The sequence below is a fragment of the Coenobita brevimanus genome, chromosome 92 (genome assembly GCF_032717465.1).
Source record: "Coenobita brevimanus isolate Jiangsu-jjx chromosome 92, ASM3271746v2, whole genome shotgun sequence".
In the NCBI taxonomy this organism is placed as follows: Eukaryota; Metazoa; Arthropoda; class Malacostraca; order Decapoda; family Coenobitidae; genus Coenobita; species Coenobita brevimanus.
In genome coordinates this window covers 17,998,487-18,012,129 of record NC_137045.1, presented here as the reverse complement: position 1 = coordinate 18,012,129, position 13,643 = coordinate 17,998,487, and the positions used below count along the sequence as shown (strand labels likewise).

Here is a 13,643-nt window from a genome sequence, read left to right as displayed (position 1 = left end):
CTCCTATACACATGTCCTAGCCACTTCCATCGTGAGAATCTAACATATTCATCGATCGGCTGCACTCCCGTTATTTCTCTAATTCTACTATTTGGTATCCTTTCCCACCACTTAACTCCTAATATTCTTCTAAGTGCTTTATTTTCAAACACCAAGAATTTATTTTCCATAGTCACTGTGCTGTACCAAGACTCGTATCCATAAATTAAGATACTCCTAAGCATTACCTTATAAAGTCTGATTTTTGTATGCACAGAGAAATTGTTATTATTCCAAATATTTTTAAGCATTCCCATTGCCTGATTAGCCTTCATTAACCTTTCCTCGAATTCAAAGTTCAAAGAACCATCCTTGGCTAAATAAGTACCTAAATATTTAAACCTATCAACTTGCTTTACAACCATACCTCCAATTACACATTCCTGCTCATTTTCCATATTCATATTGATTATTTCAGTTTTTCCACAATTAATAACCAAACCCACCTTGCGACCTTCACTCACCAAACAGTCCAACACTCTCTGCATCTCTTCTGGCCCATCACAAATCAAAACTATATCATCTGCATAATCTAAATCCAAAAGTTTCCTGTTCTCTCCCCAAAGTATACCTGCACCGGTTTCTGTTCCAACGCATTTCATAATGTAATCAATGACCAATATAAATAGTAAAGGCGATAGAACACCACCTTGAATTACTCCGGACTTGACTTCAAACGAATCACTCAGACAACCATCAACCATCACTTTACAAAATGTGTCCTCATGCATGTTCATAATGACCCTCACAAACTCCTCTGGTATTCCATAATGTCTCATGATCTTCCCCATAGTCTCTCTCGAAACACTATCAAAAGCCTTTTCAAAATCAACAAAACAAAGACTTAACGGTACTCTCATTTCATTAACTTGCTGCATCAAATGCCTGACTATAAAGATCTGATCATTGCAACCACGTCCCTTTCTAAAACCAGCCTGTTCATCCCTCAGAATACCCTCAACCACTGGCTCCAACCTATTTAACAACACTCTACTGAAAACTTTCAAAGCTATCGGTGACAAAGAGATTCCCCTCCAATTACCACATTCACTCAGGTCTCCCTTCTTCGGAACTTTAACAATTACACCATTCTTCCAAACTGATGGTAGTAACCCCGTCACCCATATCTTATTGAATAGCTTGGTAAAGATCATTATTAATCTATCCCCCTCCACTTTAAACATTTCCGGAAATAAACCATCCTCCCCTGGTGCCTTATTATTCTTTAACTGTTTTACTGCTTTCTCCACTTCTGCAAGCCTCAACTCTCCTGTTTCTATATTTAAATCTTCCTGAGCAGACGGTATATCCTCTTCTGGTGGTATTGGTCTATTAAGAACTGTCTCAAAATGCTCTTTCCATCTATTTTTAATATCTCCATCTTTGGTCAATAAATTTCCTTCCCTGTCTCTAACTGGTATTTCCTTGCGTTTACCTGCATTACCACTCAGTTCTCTAATCGATTCATATGCTATTCTTTGACTCTGTCCATCATTTTTGTTTATTAAGATTTCAGTCTCTGCAACCTTTTCATCCACACATCTTCTTTTATCTCTCCTAGCTAACCTTCTTACTTCTGAATTCAAACTCCAGTACGCAGCTCTAGCTAATTCAATCTCTTGTTCATCAACGCATTGCATCTCACTCCTCAATTTAGCCTCACCTCTCTTTTTTTATCATATCCCACGTTTCCTCTGATATCCATTTCTTTCTCCTGAAGCTATGTCTCCTTCCAATCGTACATTCAGCAGTCTCATGCAAAACTTTGTTCACATCCTCCCACATCTCATCTACACTTCTCTCCCCCTCTTCCAACGTTTCCAACACCAAAAACCTATTTCTGCATTCTAATCTGAATTCCTCCTTTTCTTCTCCTTCCCTTCTAAGCTTAACAATATCGTATCTACCAACACCAGATTTTTCCTTCTTCTGATTTTTAAGTTTAAACCTTATTTTTGCAATGCTGAGTTGATGGTCACTACCAATATCCGCTCCCCGTTTAACATGAACATCTAGCAGAGAACTTCTATGCCTCCTACTGATAGCGATGTGATCAATCTGATTTTTATACTTTCCACACGGCGACACCCAAGTTGTCTTGTGTATATTGCAATGCTGAAAGAGTGTGCCCCCGATGACTAAGTCATTTGCTAGACAGAAGCTTCCAAACCTCACTCCGTTTTCACTCATCCTACTACCAACTCCCATCTTACCCATACATGCCTCAAATCCCTCATTTGAACAGCCCATTACTGCATTAAAGTCTCCAACGCAGATCAAAACATCATGTCTAGGTACCCTTCCTACTCCTTCTTGCAACTTTTCATAAAATGTGTCTTTCCTTTCATCGAGTGCATCATTAGTAGGTGCATAACACACAAACAGACTGATGTTGCCATGATTTGATTTAAACCGTGCGTATAACAATCGCTCATCTATAGGATCCCACTCACATAAAGCCTTATTTGCCTTACAACCCAGCAACAATCCTACTCCCTGATAATGCATTCCGTCCTGTCAGCCAGATATCAATAAACGTATACCATCCTCCAAATCCAACTTATCGACTCCAGTTAATCTAGTTTCTGTCAGAGCACAAATATCAAGTCCATAATTTTGAAAAACCTTCACTAACTCATCGATTTTACCGTCATGATTTAGCGTTCTCACATTCCAGTTACCAATTTTAATTGTATTTTTTGCATTGACAAAGGAATTAGATTGTAATTGAGGCAACCGTGAGATTCTTAGCACCCCCTGCCCATTTAAGGGCTGCACGGGACTGGGGGCCATTATTGTTCTTTCAGAGTCCATCAAGGTTTCTTTGGCTAACTTCCTGAACACCTCGCCATTGTGTTGCAGTCGCAGTAGGCAGCTAACTTGCCTGATTGCCCACACCCGAAAGACCCAGCTATGCTGTAACCAGTCACGTGCCGGCATGCTTCCCAGCCATTTCACTCTCAAGGAGTTCCTCTGCCTGAGAAAGCAACCACCCCCCTGCTCCTGAGGGCTTTTGATCTGTGTAGGTAGAGGGCGATCACTCCCTCACTAACCATATACAGTGGCTGAGAACGCAATTTTTGTTGTTTTTGCCATTTCCTAAGACGATTGCGCGTAAGACAGGCTTTTCAAAATGGAGATATGGATATGGGCTTCATTAACCCCTTCATTACCAGATGGCTGTCCTAAGTTGAGGAAAAACCGTCTGGTGCAGGACGTCTCCCAATTAAAGAGACTACCAATTATTTTTATATCTCTCTATTACCGATATATTCTGCAAGTGGAACATAAAGAGGATTTTAAGGCGCAGTAATCAAAATAAATTGCTAAGTAAGAGGTGTAACGGAATCTTCTGAGCCAGTGAAAATACGGCCCAATTGGAAGGATACAGTACATTTACCGGATGTCAACTGTTTATGTGAGCCATTGTCTTTCTTTGATACTCACAGAACTGGTAAATGTATTAGTGTGGTAGCTGGCGTGATACGGATTAGGCTAGATGGAGGGTAGAACATTCCTCCTCCTCTCTCTCTCTCTCTCTCGTTTCTTCCAATCACTTTCATTTCCTCACGCCAGTCATTCACTCCGCCCTTTCCTCGTCGACCTCATTCCTTTCATACACTTCTCCTCTCTTCCTTCCACCTTTTATTCTTTTTTATGAACTCTATCACGTGTCTGCCCTCGCCTCCCCCAGAACCAGTGGCGTATCGGTGTCACCTCCCTCCTGGCTCACGTGCTGGGGCTGCGGCCATACAAGGATGTGTTCTGGAGTTCCTCAGTCAACAAGGATGTGATCTTCAATGACTGTGAGTTGGTGTTGCCTGACCTTGACCATCCTTGGAGGTTTACTCATCAGTACGGAGGACGGACCAACATTACTGGTATGGCACAAGCTCACGTACACACACACACACACACACACACACACACACACACACACACACACACACACACACACACACACACACACACACACACACACACACAGTACAAAGGATATATGCTAAAAGTAGAAAGGATACATGATAAAATAGGATAAAATACTACATAGCCCCTTCACTATGACGGTACATTTTCCTTTTTATCCCTGCTATCTCCAAATAAGGTTGGGAGAGAGTCCAGTTGCCACCAGGACAGCTCCTACGCTTTCTTCTTTTTCTTCCATGCAAAATATTTCTCCTGTGAATCAGTTAGGGACGAGGTGAAGAATATTACCCACGGTTGCGAATTCATAAGAGGGAACAGCATAGGCCCGACTTGGACCTCCTCAGGTTTCCATACGTGTCTGTAATTCTTCCGGGTAGAAATGTATGCAATAAGATTGAAAGAATAAAATCAATAGCATAATGCAAAATATTTCTCCTGTGAATCAGATAGAGGCGAGATCCAAGTCGGGCCCATGCTGTTGTCTTTTCTGAATTTGCAACCGTGGGTAATATTCCAATATTTGCACAGTTTGCAAGCACAGTCAAATCAAAGACACGGACATCCATGTGATCGTTAGCATCTCTGTTGTCCAGTGGCTTTTTTTTTTTTTTTTTTTTTTTTTTTTTTCGCACTATCGCCAGCCAGCTTTGTTTGGCTTGAGGAGAGATCTTTGGGGTTAGAGTGGCCTGATAATAACTTTCATTTATACCTTTCATTTACCCATTCACTAAACTAGGTCTCCCCAAAGCTTCATAAAATCATATTTCTATAACAAGATTAAATCGATAAAACACGTCACCGGATTGAAAAGGATATCGAGTGCATATCACCCACCACCACTCCATCCCTCTCTCCCCTCGGCAGCATCCGGCAAGCCGTGTGTGCCGTGGAGGGAGTTCGGGTGGGACGAGCTGTACTTCGGCAGTGGCATGTACGAGAACTTGTGCCGCAACCCTCAGTCCATCAGGGACGGGGCCTTTTGCTACACCAAGGCGTCATTTGGTAAGGCTCAGTCTCTTTTTATATTTTCATTTCTTTCTTCCTTCCTGACTTCTTGTATTTTTTATTATAGAATTCTCTCTTTCTTCCTGTCGCTTTACCATCTTATTCTGATTTACACATTAGCCCTCGCACCCTCTTCTTTTTCCCTTGTTTTCATTTATATGTAATAATGTCTTCATAGGTATGCTGATATCCTTTACGTTTTATGCCTCCATAGCCCTTTCTCCTTCCTTCTCACTCTTGTACGTTGTAACAACCAAGGGTCTATCAAAAACAGGGTCTTATGCTGTACCACAGCTTCCTTCGGTGAGACCATTCTCTCTCTCTCTCTCTCTCTCTCTCTCTCTCTCATAAGGAAGGCATTTCCAAGCATCCAGAAAACCCTCACACAGTGGTATCGTACTCACTGCGTATGTGTCCTCCCCCAGACATCCCCGAGGAGGAGTGGGAGTGGGAGTACTGTGACGTGCCCCGGTGTGACTTGGATTGCTATGTATTTAATGGGAATCTATACGTGGGCGACCATAACGTGACACAGAGTGGACGCCCCTGTGTTGACTGGGCAGGCGAACACCACATCAACGGTTCCAAGTGTCGCAACCCTGATAATGACGTGGCCCCCTGGTGCTATGTCACCGAGGACCACTCCGAGCGGGACTACTGCGACAACAAGTGCGAAGAGGCAGTGGAGATGAACCCTGATCTACAGTCCGCCGTATCAACCCTCAGCGGCGGACCCTTAGGTATTGGGGACAAACCAGAGAACTTCAACATTGAACTAATAATGAAATCCTGCAATGCTGACGGTCTCCTGCTTCACCCTACCAAGCCTCTGACGGTGGTGGACGGCTACTTTTGGTCAACTGACTATCGAGAACTCTGGACAGGTTACAGTACCATCGGAGAGTACGACTTCGGCATTGTGTTCCTAGCTGAAATCGACAAGACACACACCATGTTCCCAGTGGATCTCAACCTGGAGAACGCCTTTACAAGCACCAGGACCCGAGTCTTCAGCAACTACCCCAGCAACTTGGCGTACCAGCAAACCGTCGCGCAGGGTGAAGCAGTCCCTCTGCCTTCGTGTGGTGGCACCCTCTCCTTCTGCCTCCTGTACACCTCCCCGACCTTCCCCACCGGCGAGGGGGACCTGTACATCCTTGGAGAGTTGGATAAGTGGGTGCCAGTTTCCCCTGACAGGATCACGGACATCACAGCCTCAGCATCCACGGTGATACTGGAGGTGGCTGGAGTGGCAGGGGAGAGCGTCACACTGTCATTCTCAGGTATGTATATATGTATGTATGTATGTAGCATGTATGTATGTAGCATGTATGTACAGTATGTATGTATGTAGCATGTATGTATATATGTATGTATGTAGCATGTATGTATGTATGTATGTATGTATGTATGCATGTATGTAAGTGTTTTAGTGGCCGGCTTGCACACACACCTGATATGGGTGGGAAGCTCTGCTACACGTATATAGGTTCAGGCTGTTTTTTACGTCCTGAAGAGCAGCCAATCCATAGGACATAGAAACATCAGTTTCTGTTACCGGAGAAATCATCTGCCTCCCACAGAACGCTTCATGCATGGACATAGGTGTGAAAGGTTTTTGGAGTGTAGGTACAGGAGAGAGATGTAGAAAAACACGAATTAGGGACAAAACTTTTTTCTTTGCCTCATCGGTGAAACTAGTCAGGAATAAAGTTTTGTCAGCAACTTTTGTTTCTCCACAACACCAGCCTGAAACTCTTGGTTGATCCTCGGTTTATACATCAAATTAGATCAGAATAAGATCAAAACTGTTTTAGTTATCTTGTTTAAACACAGACACACGGGTCGAACTTTGACCGTGCTGTATAACCTTTACCTTTTTACTGATTTTTCTCGAATATGAATCCCTTGGTTTTTGCATGAACTTCCACCAAGTTTGGTTCTGATCAGATAAAATCTTTTGGGCTGACCTTGACTTAGATCTCTTCCTGTGACCTTGACCGTTGATTGATTGTTCTTAAACTGTAATTCACGTATTCCTCCTTTATCCTAACACTTTCTCAAAGTTTGGTCAAAACTGGATAAAAACTGTTTACGTTTACCGTGTCCTGTAACGCTGACCTTTGGTCCATTGTCTAAAAAATAATGGGTTCACTCCTTGGCTGACTCTCAACCCTTCCGTCAAGTTCAGTTAAAATCAGATCAAAACTGTTCGAGTTACCAAGTATTTTGTTGATATCACACATGTGGGTCAAACTTTGACCATCTCTGTGACCTTAACCTATGACTGACCGTTATCAGAATTAATCATTTCATTCTTACTTTGCTGTTCCGCCTGGTTTGGTCTAAAGTAGATACAAACTGTTTATGTTGATTTTGCTAGGTCAGCGTTTAACCTAGTCATGTGACTTGACCCTCTGACCTGTTGTTCTAAAAAACAGTAGGTTACCTCATTGGTTGTCTCTCAGTCCTTTTAACAAATTTGCTTGAAATGGGATAAAAATTGAATTACTGTATATTGTTTACACACACACACACACACACACACACACACACACACACACACACACACACACACACACACACACACACCTCAAAACATAACGTCCGTTCTTGCTTCGCGAGCGCGGTTGTAACAAAATCATTTGGGGATAGCAAAATTAATATATAAATACCGGTAAGATTACTTTATACAAATGAGAGTTAGAACAAAGGAAATACATATATTTTATCTTAGGCTTGACTGTCTTTGCAGCTGAGGCCCTATTTATAAACTCTGCCAAGTTTATAGCGTGTGTAAGATTTTTCGTTAAAAAAAAAAAGTTTGTCTTCATTCATGCACCCACCACGCACTCCACAACCAAAGCAGTCAGCAGTAAAGTGACAATACGTGAAAGCAAAATGCTCTGAGACAGTAGTTAATTGCCATGCAGATTTCGCTATGGTAAACATTGGTTAGGATCCTTTGCAAACAGTACCCCTGATCGTCTCCTACATTATACAGTTTATTTTGAGCCAAAGTTTGTTTAAGAGCGTTTATTCAAACTTGTATGTAAACTTGCACTGCCACTAAACACCTCACGGGCAAACTGGAATGAATGATATCGTGAAAAAAAGATATATATATATATATATATATATATATATATATATATATATATATATATATATATATATATATATATATATACACACACCTGGTGTATATATATTACTGTTATTGAGACTTGCTTATTAAAATGAGCGGCAAAAATCCTTTATGAGCAGTGTCTCTAAATTTTATACGGTAGTTAACCTTCACTCAAACAGCCAACAATCACTTCATATTGAAACTGCAACAGTAAATGAAGTTGGGTGGGTGAAAAATGCTATGGACAGTTTTTAGATTTAGTTACATTTCTAAGAGCAACCCTGTCCGTCTGGCTCTCACTAATATTTTTCGGAAACGAGACATCCATCCCGTAGACTGTAGCTACCTTAACGAAGCCTAGTAATAGGTTCCTGAAACTCATCTTTCACACACCTAGGTTGCAGCAACTTTCGTGGAGCCTCATATTAGGGTCCTAAAGCTCCTGCTTGATGAAATACTTTTGTATTTATTATATTGTACTAATTCTTTTTATCACCTGATGATTTCATCCAATTTCAAACAAAAAGGTGAAATACAGCTTCTTTTTCCATATCATCATGAGGGCTCTTGTAAGATAAATGAAATCGTTAGATAGCAGCAAGAACCATTCACAAAAAGACGTAATCGAACTGAAGGCGAGTGACTAACAAGAAGAGCACACAACAAGCATACTACACACTATACGACACCCAACCGTCGCTTTACAAATCCAGGTCTCCATTTCTGATTTCGGAGCAGACCAAGGTAAACAGAGTCTGCTTAACCATCTTAATCCAAGGACGTATTTTTTACATTGTGTTGCTGTCACCAGACGATTTTATCATTCTAGGGTAGACTTTTCGAACAGGAGGGGTTAGATACATCCGTCAATAACCCACTCAACGCAAGACGTCTCTCCGGTGCTGAATAAAATCGTCTATCAGTAACAGTTATGACAACAAATACGTGCTATCAGTGACGGGAGTAAAGCTATCGTGGTGGCCGCTACGGCGTCAGTTTCCATAACCTCAAAAATGAACCTTGCGTGACACCATTTTTAACTCCTCTAAGATTAAGTTGTATTAAGGATTGAATGTACACGTTTCCTTTCATTCCTGGTACTGGAAAGGGACGCCATCATGCGGTGGCACTGATTTAGCCCTGGCGCTTCCCTATCCTCCTAAAGGATTATGGTGGACTGCCGGGGGAAAGCAGCTGTTCACTCATACAGCTACTTAATACTCCTTGGTCAAATAATGAATATAATACTTCTCGGCCAAATAGCGAAAAGCAAAATTGCCTGTGGTGAAAGTTAATTAATTGCACATTTGTATCTCAATAACTGGTTAGGATCTTTAGTACGACTCAGCAAACCTAAGGTGAAAACCATAACCTATGCCAGCCTATTGCCAGACGCCGCATTCAGTGAGGGTTGGCCTCAACAAAGGCCCCTCCAAGTTTTTGTCCGTACTCAGGAACGACATTACTTCCCACGACACACCACCCACCCTTACATAATACCACATCTTGTTTCTCCAGCTTGTTCACGTCTGCCTCTCCTTCTCCTCTTAACCACCTCACTCTTTAACACCCCCTAGTCAATTACTCCTATGCAAGTGTCGGGATACATCGGACTTCTATTCATACTATTTAGGAAAAGGTTTTTACATAATACAGAATAATAAAAATTGTCTTTCTTAAATACAAATGTATGGACACTTGGTGGTCTAGTACTGGATTAAGGCGTTCCAACCCGATAGGGCCCGTAAGGGTTTCCATTTAAGGAATAGTTGAAGTTTATTGCTGATAATGCCACTCATTGGCAAGCGAAACTGGCCACTCCTGCCTTAAATGTCGGAAGTGAGTAATCTAGCTTTGTGATCGTACGTTCCTGATTTTAAAAAAATTATAATAAAGCAAGTTGATGAAAATACATAAATATGTTTATTCTGTATTTAGTGAAAAATTAATTAAAATAACTTACAGCTGCTCAGTCACCAGAATGTAATTATAGCTAATTCCTTGAAGTTCTTAAACGGGAAGAGAAGTGATTTCAAACTTGCCACTCAAACTGAGAGATGATATGTGTGGCCCGCGCACCAAAGTTGGGTGTCTACCATACTTCTGCCCTTTCCTTTTCACGTGTGGCTTAAAGGATATTTTAACTTTACCTGTGAACACGAGTTCCGATATTTGACATGTTTTTGTCATAAGTATTTACAAGATAATATCTAAGACATGAATTTTATTTTTATCCCTGGTTATTAGTCGTGCCGACCGAAAGAAGGGGAGCTTAAAAAAAAAGGGGGAGAGGGGGCGACCCGAGACTGAACGGTGAAGTGGCTAACATTCTTCTTACACACTTCCTCAGGTTCTACAGACTTCACTGTGACCTGTGATTTTGCGACCACGGAGACCATGACTGTCGACACCACGGCCCGCACCTGCCTCTGAGTCTGACCTGCAGCCCTACCGAAGGCCTATTTGACACTCCTGCACCTGTTTTCATTCCTATAAAGGCCTCAGTGTATTTTTATCTGCCTTAATCCTGCCTGATGATAGATATTCTAAAATAAAGCTGTAACTGAGACGTTTCTTGAACCTAATTTTTCGACAGGGGTTGCCGCATACCTCGCCCCGTCTTGTATCACCTCCTTCGGTTCACACTTCGCTCTTTTAGTCCTTAGAGATTTCGTAGCACCCCATTATTAGCGATTGATTATGCGTATTACACTTTAATGTTAATTTTTATACTTTTTATATTTCTAGCTTGCTTCAGTAACTTATAAAAAGATAAATGGATGACATAGGCATAATAATCGCTGAGGAAGTGGCATAGCTATATCTCCGAAGCGACTTGAAATGCGTCTCCATGTAGTGGTATTCTCTACTCAGCCACTACATGCATATTCTGTAAATCGCATTGCATTCTTTACCTGATGTATCACGTAGTCATATTACATAAATATTCTATAAAACAGCTTCGAACTAAGGCACTGGATTAATTGTGTATAAAAACTGCGGTAAGGCGGAGGAAGCTTGGGAGTTGTTTTAGAAATAGAAGAGGCTACGATGTCACCTGCATAACTAAGACTTAGGACAATATTCTCGTCGATTAAGCAATATAACTGCTCTTCCTTACCATAAGGTACTCTTTTCACATTAACTTGGTCTAAAATTGCTATATCTCCATCAGGACTGCTATACTGTATTAATCGATTAGCACTAGAATATGGGACTAGTCACGAGGAAGTACTGTGGAAAGTACGTAGAGCCATAGTGCCTTGTTTTGCCCTTGGACTACGTGAAATATTCCCCGAAAGTACAAAAATCTGGACTAAGTTATGATAAAAGAACTAATTTATATCTACATATATCGGTTTAATAATCCCACATCCATGTGTGCAATCTATCTTGGTAATAAAAAGCCATACATAGCCTTAAAGAGAACAATAGGTACACTATGCACAGTAATTCGCCCCTGTGAGACCTGAGGCATTGTTGAGTGTAACCACTAAAGTGTGGTGACGTATTTTGTTTATCATTTTTGCTCTCCCAGACGATTTTTTTTTTTTTCATCTTAGGAGACTCCTCGAACTGAAACGGTTAAATATAGCCTTCGTTAATTTCCAAAAATAATAATCTGGTGGTATTGTGAATAAAATGAAAATGCGTCATCATAGTGAAGGGCTTAATCATATAGACAATGCTTTAATATGAGAAGAATGGAAACCTGCATGATAATTCATTTACCAACAAAAGAAACACTAAAAGAGTGCGACACCCGTCCCCACCAACAAGCCCAAGAGCAGTGTTTGATTTTTATCTGAAACCTTGACCTATGATTGCTTGCTTCCTCACAAAATCGAATTAATTCATCCTTGTTTAACCCTTAACCCTACCACCAAGTTTAGTTCAAACCGGATCAGAACAGTATGAATTGACTGTCCAGTATCCCTGACTTTTGACCGTTATTTGTAACCTTAATCTTTGACTGATTGTTGTCTAAATCGAATTTCTTTATCCTTCCCTGAAACTGAATCTTTCCATAAAGGTCAATCTGAATCGGATAAAACTGTTTAAGACGGCCATGCCAAGTGACACCGGCCTTTCACCTATTTTTCTATTAAAAAAAAAAAAAAATCATCATGGGCGATTCTCAGTTCATCAACCTAGTTTGATTCAACTCAGGTCAAAACTGGTTTAATTATTCTGTTTACACAGACACGCGGGTCCGAACACACACACACACACACACACAGACACACACTGACCACCTTCAAACAAACAAGCACACGGAGGCATCTGAAACACACACACACACACACACACACACACACACACTGATCAAGCCATATGACCCACACTCGCTCCGCGAGCGTGGGTATCATAAATGTGACTACTAATATATTCTTCACTCTAACATGGTCTAAAATTGTCATCTCATCTCTCCACCTCGGATGTTGAGTTGTAACAAAAGATTAACCCTGGAATATGGTGGTATTCACGAAATAAAGAAAGAATGTGGAACCGCCGTACTTAGGTCTTCTTACACTGAGCTATGGGAAATAACTGCAAAATCTTTGACAAGATGTGATGGACGCATTACCAATTTAGGAAAACATCAGACCTCCACTTCAACTCTCCCTGGTAGCACAAGACAGGAATTCTTGTTCTTAGTGGGATAATCCAAGCAGAGGCCTTGCTGAAGCATAAAAGACAATAGCATAGCTTTATGTACAGTTCATCTGTTGTTTGTTCCCTTAATCTGGCGGAGTTTTTCGTCCTATTCCAAACTCTTTCTCGTAGTTCAAGTGGTAGAATATAATACTATGGCGCTACATCCATTCCGTAACACTGCTTTGCGACTAACATATTCAAACATTCATTTCAAGATACAGATGAACTTTCAGGATAGACAGATGGCAGTTTTAGACTCACTCCCGACAGACAAGGCAAGACAGGGGTGTGCTAAAGATGGTTGACTTTGGTAGTTTAATGAGAATGAATGTGATATGCACAGATATCTAAATGAAGACACAAACAACTTTCCCTGATAGCGCAAGACGCGAGACCTTGTGCAGTCAGATATTTCACGCAGATACCTTGATCACCGGCATTGACACAAATGAGCCTCTTGTTTATGGGTGACTGCATGAAAAATGTCCACCCTCAATTAGGAAAACCTGTCTCAAAAATGCCACGTTGCTGAGCGGCGCCTCCACCCTGCCTGAGCCCCGAGAATAAATTGAGACCTGCCTTCCTCAGCTTGTTAGTTAGTGGTTTAGGAGTTTTTCAGGCTTCAAAGGGGCAATACTTCACGCGTGGCAGGCGGCATCACGGGCCCAGTGGCGTTTTGTCACGGGGAGGTAAACAAACCTCTGCTTGCTTTTGAAAGAGGTCACAATTTTTTTTTTTTTGCCTCGCAACTTTTTATGGGGGAGGGGCATGATTTATGCCTTGCGCTGTTTACTTAATAGAATTTAAGTTATCATGTTGTGACTAATGGAACTGTTCCGGACTTACTGGTTGCTAACAAAAATAAGCAGTAACTGACAGAAAT

General features: G+C 41.3%; 1 protein-coding gene across 1 annotated transcript in view; it reads left to right on the top strand.

Moving 5' to 3' along the window:
- Nucleotides 1–10,534, top strand: part of LOC145412108 (uncharacterized) — a 47,025-nt gene extending 36,491 nt beyond the window's left edge. The window contains exons 10-13 of the mRNA XM_080282024.1: nucleotides 3,734–3,920; nucleotides 4,831–4,968; nucleotides 5,397–6,254; nucleotides 10,452–10,534. Of these exons, the coding sequence (XP_080138150.1) occupies nucleotides 3,734–3,920; nucleotides 4,831–4,968; nucleotides 5,397–6,254; nucleotides 10,452–10,534 (1,266 nt within the window). The remainder of the gene's footprint in view (nucleotides 1–3,733; nucleotides 3,921–4,830; nucleotides 4,969–5,396; nucleotides 6,255–10,451) is intronic.
- The last annotated feature ends 3,109 nt before the right edge of the window (nucleotides 10,535–13,643 follow it).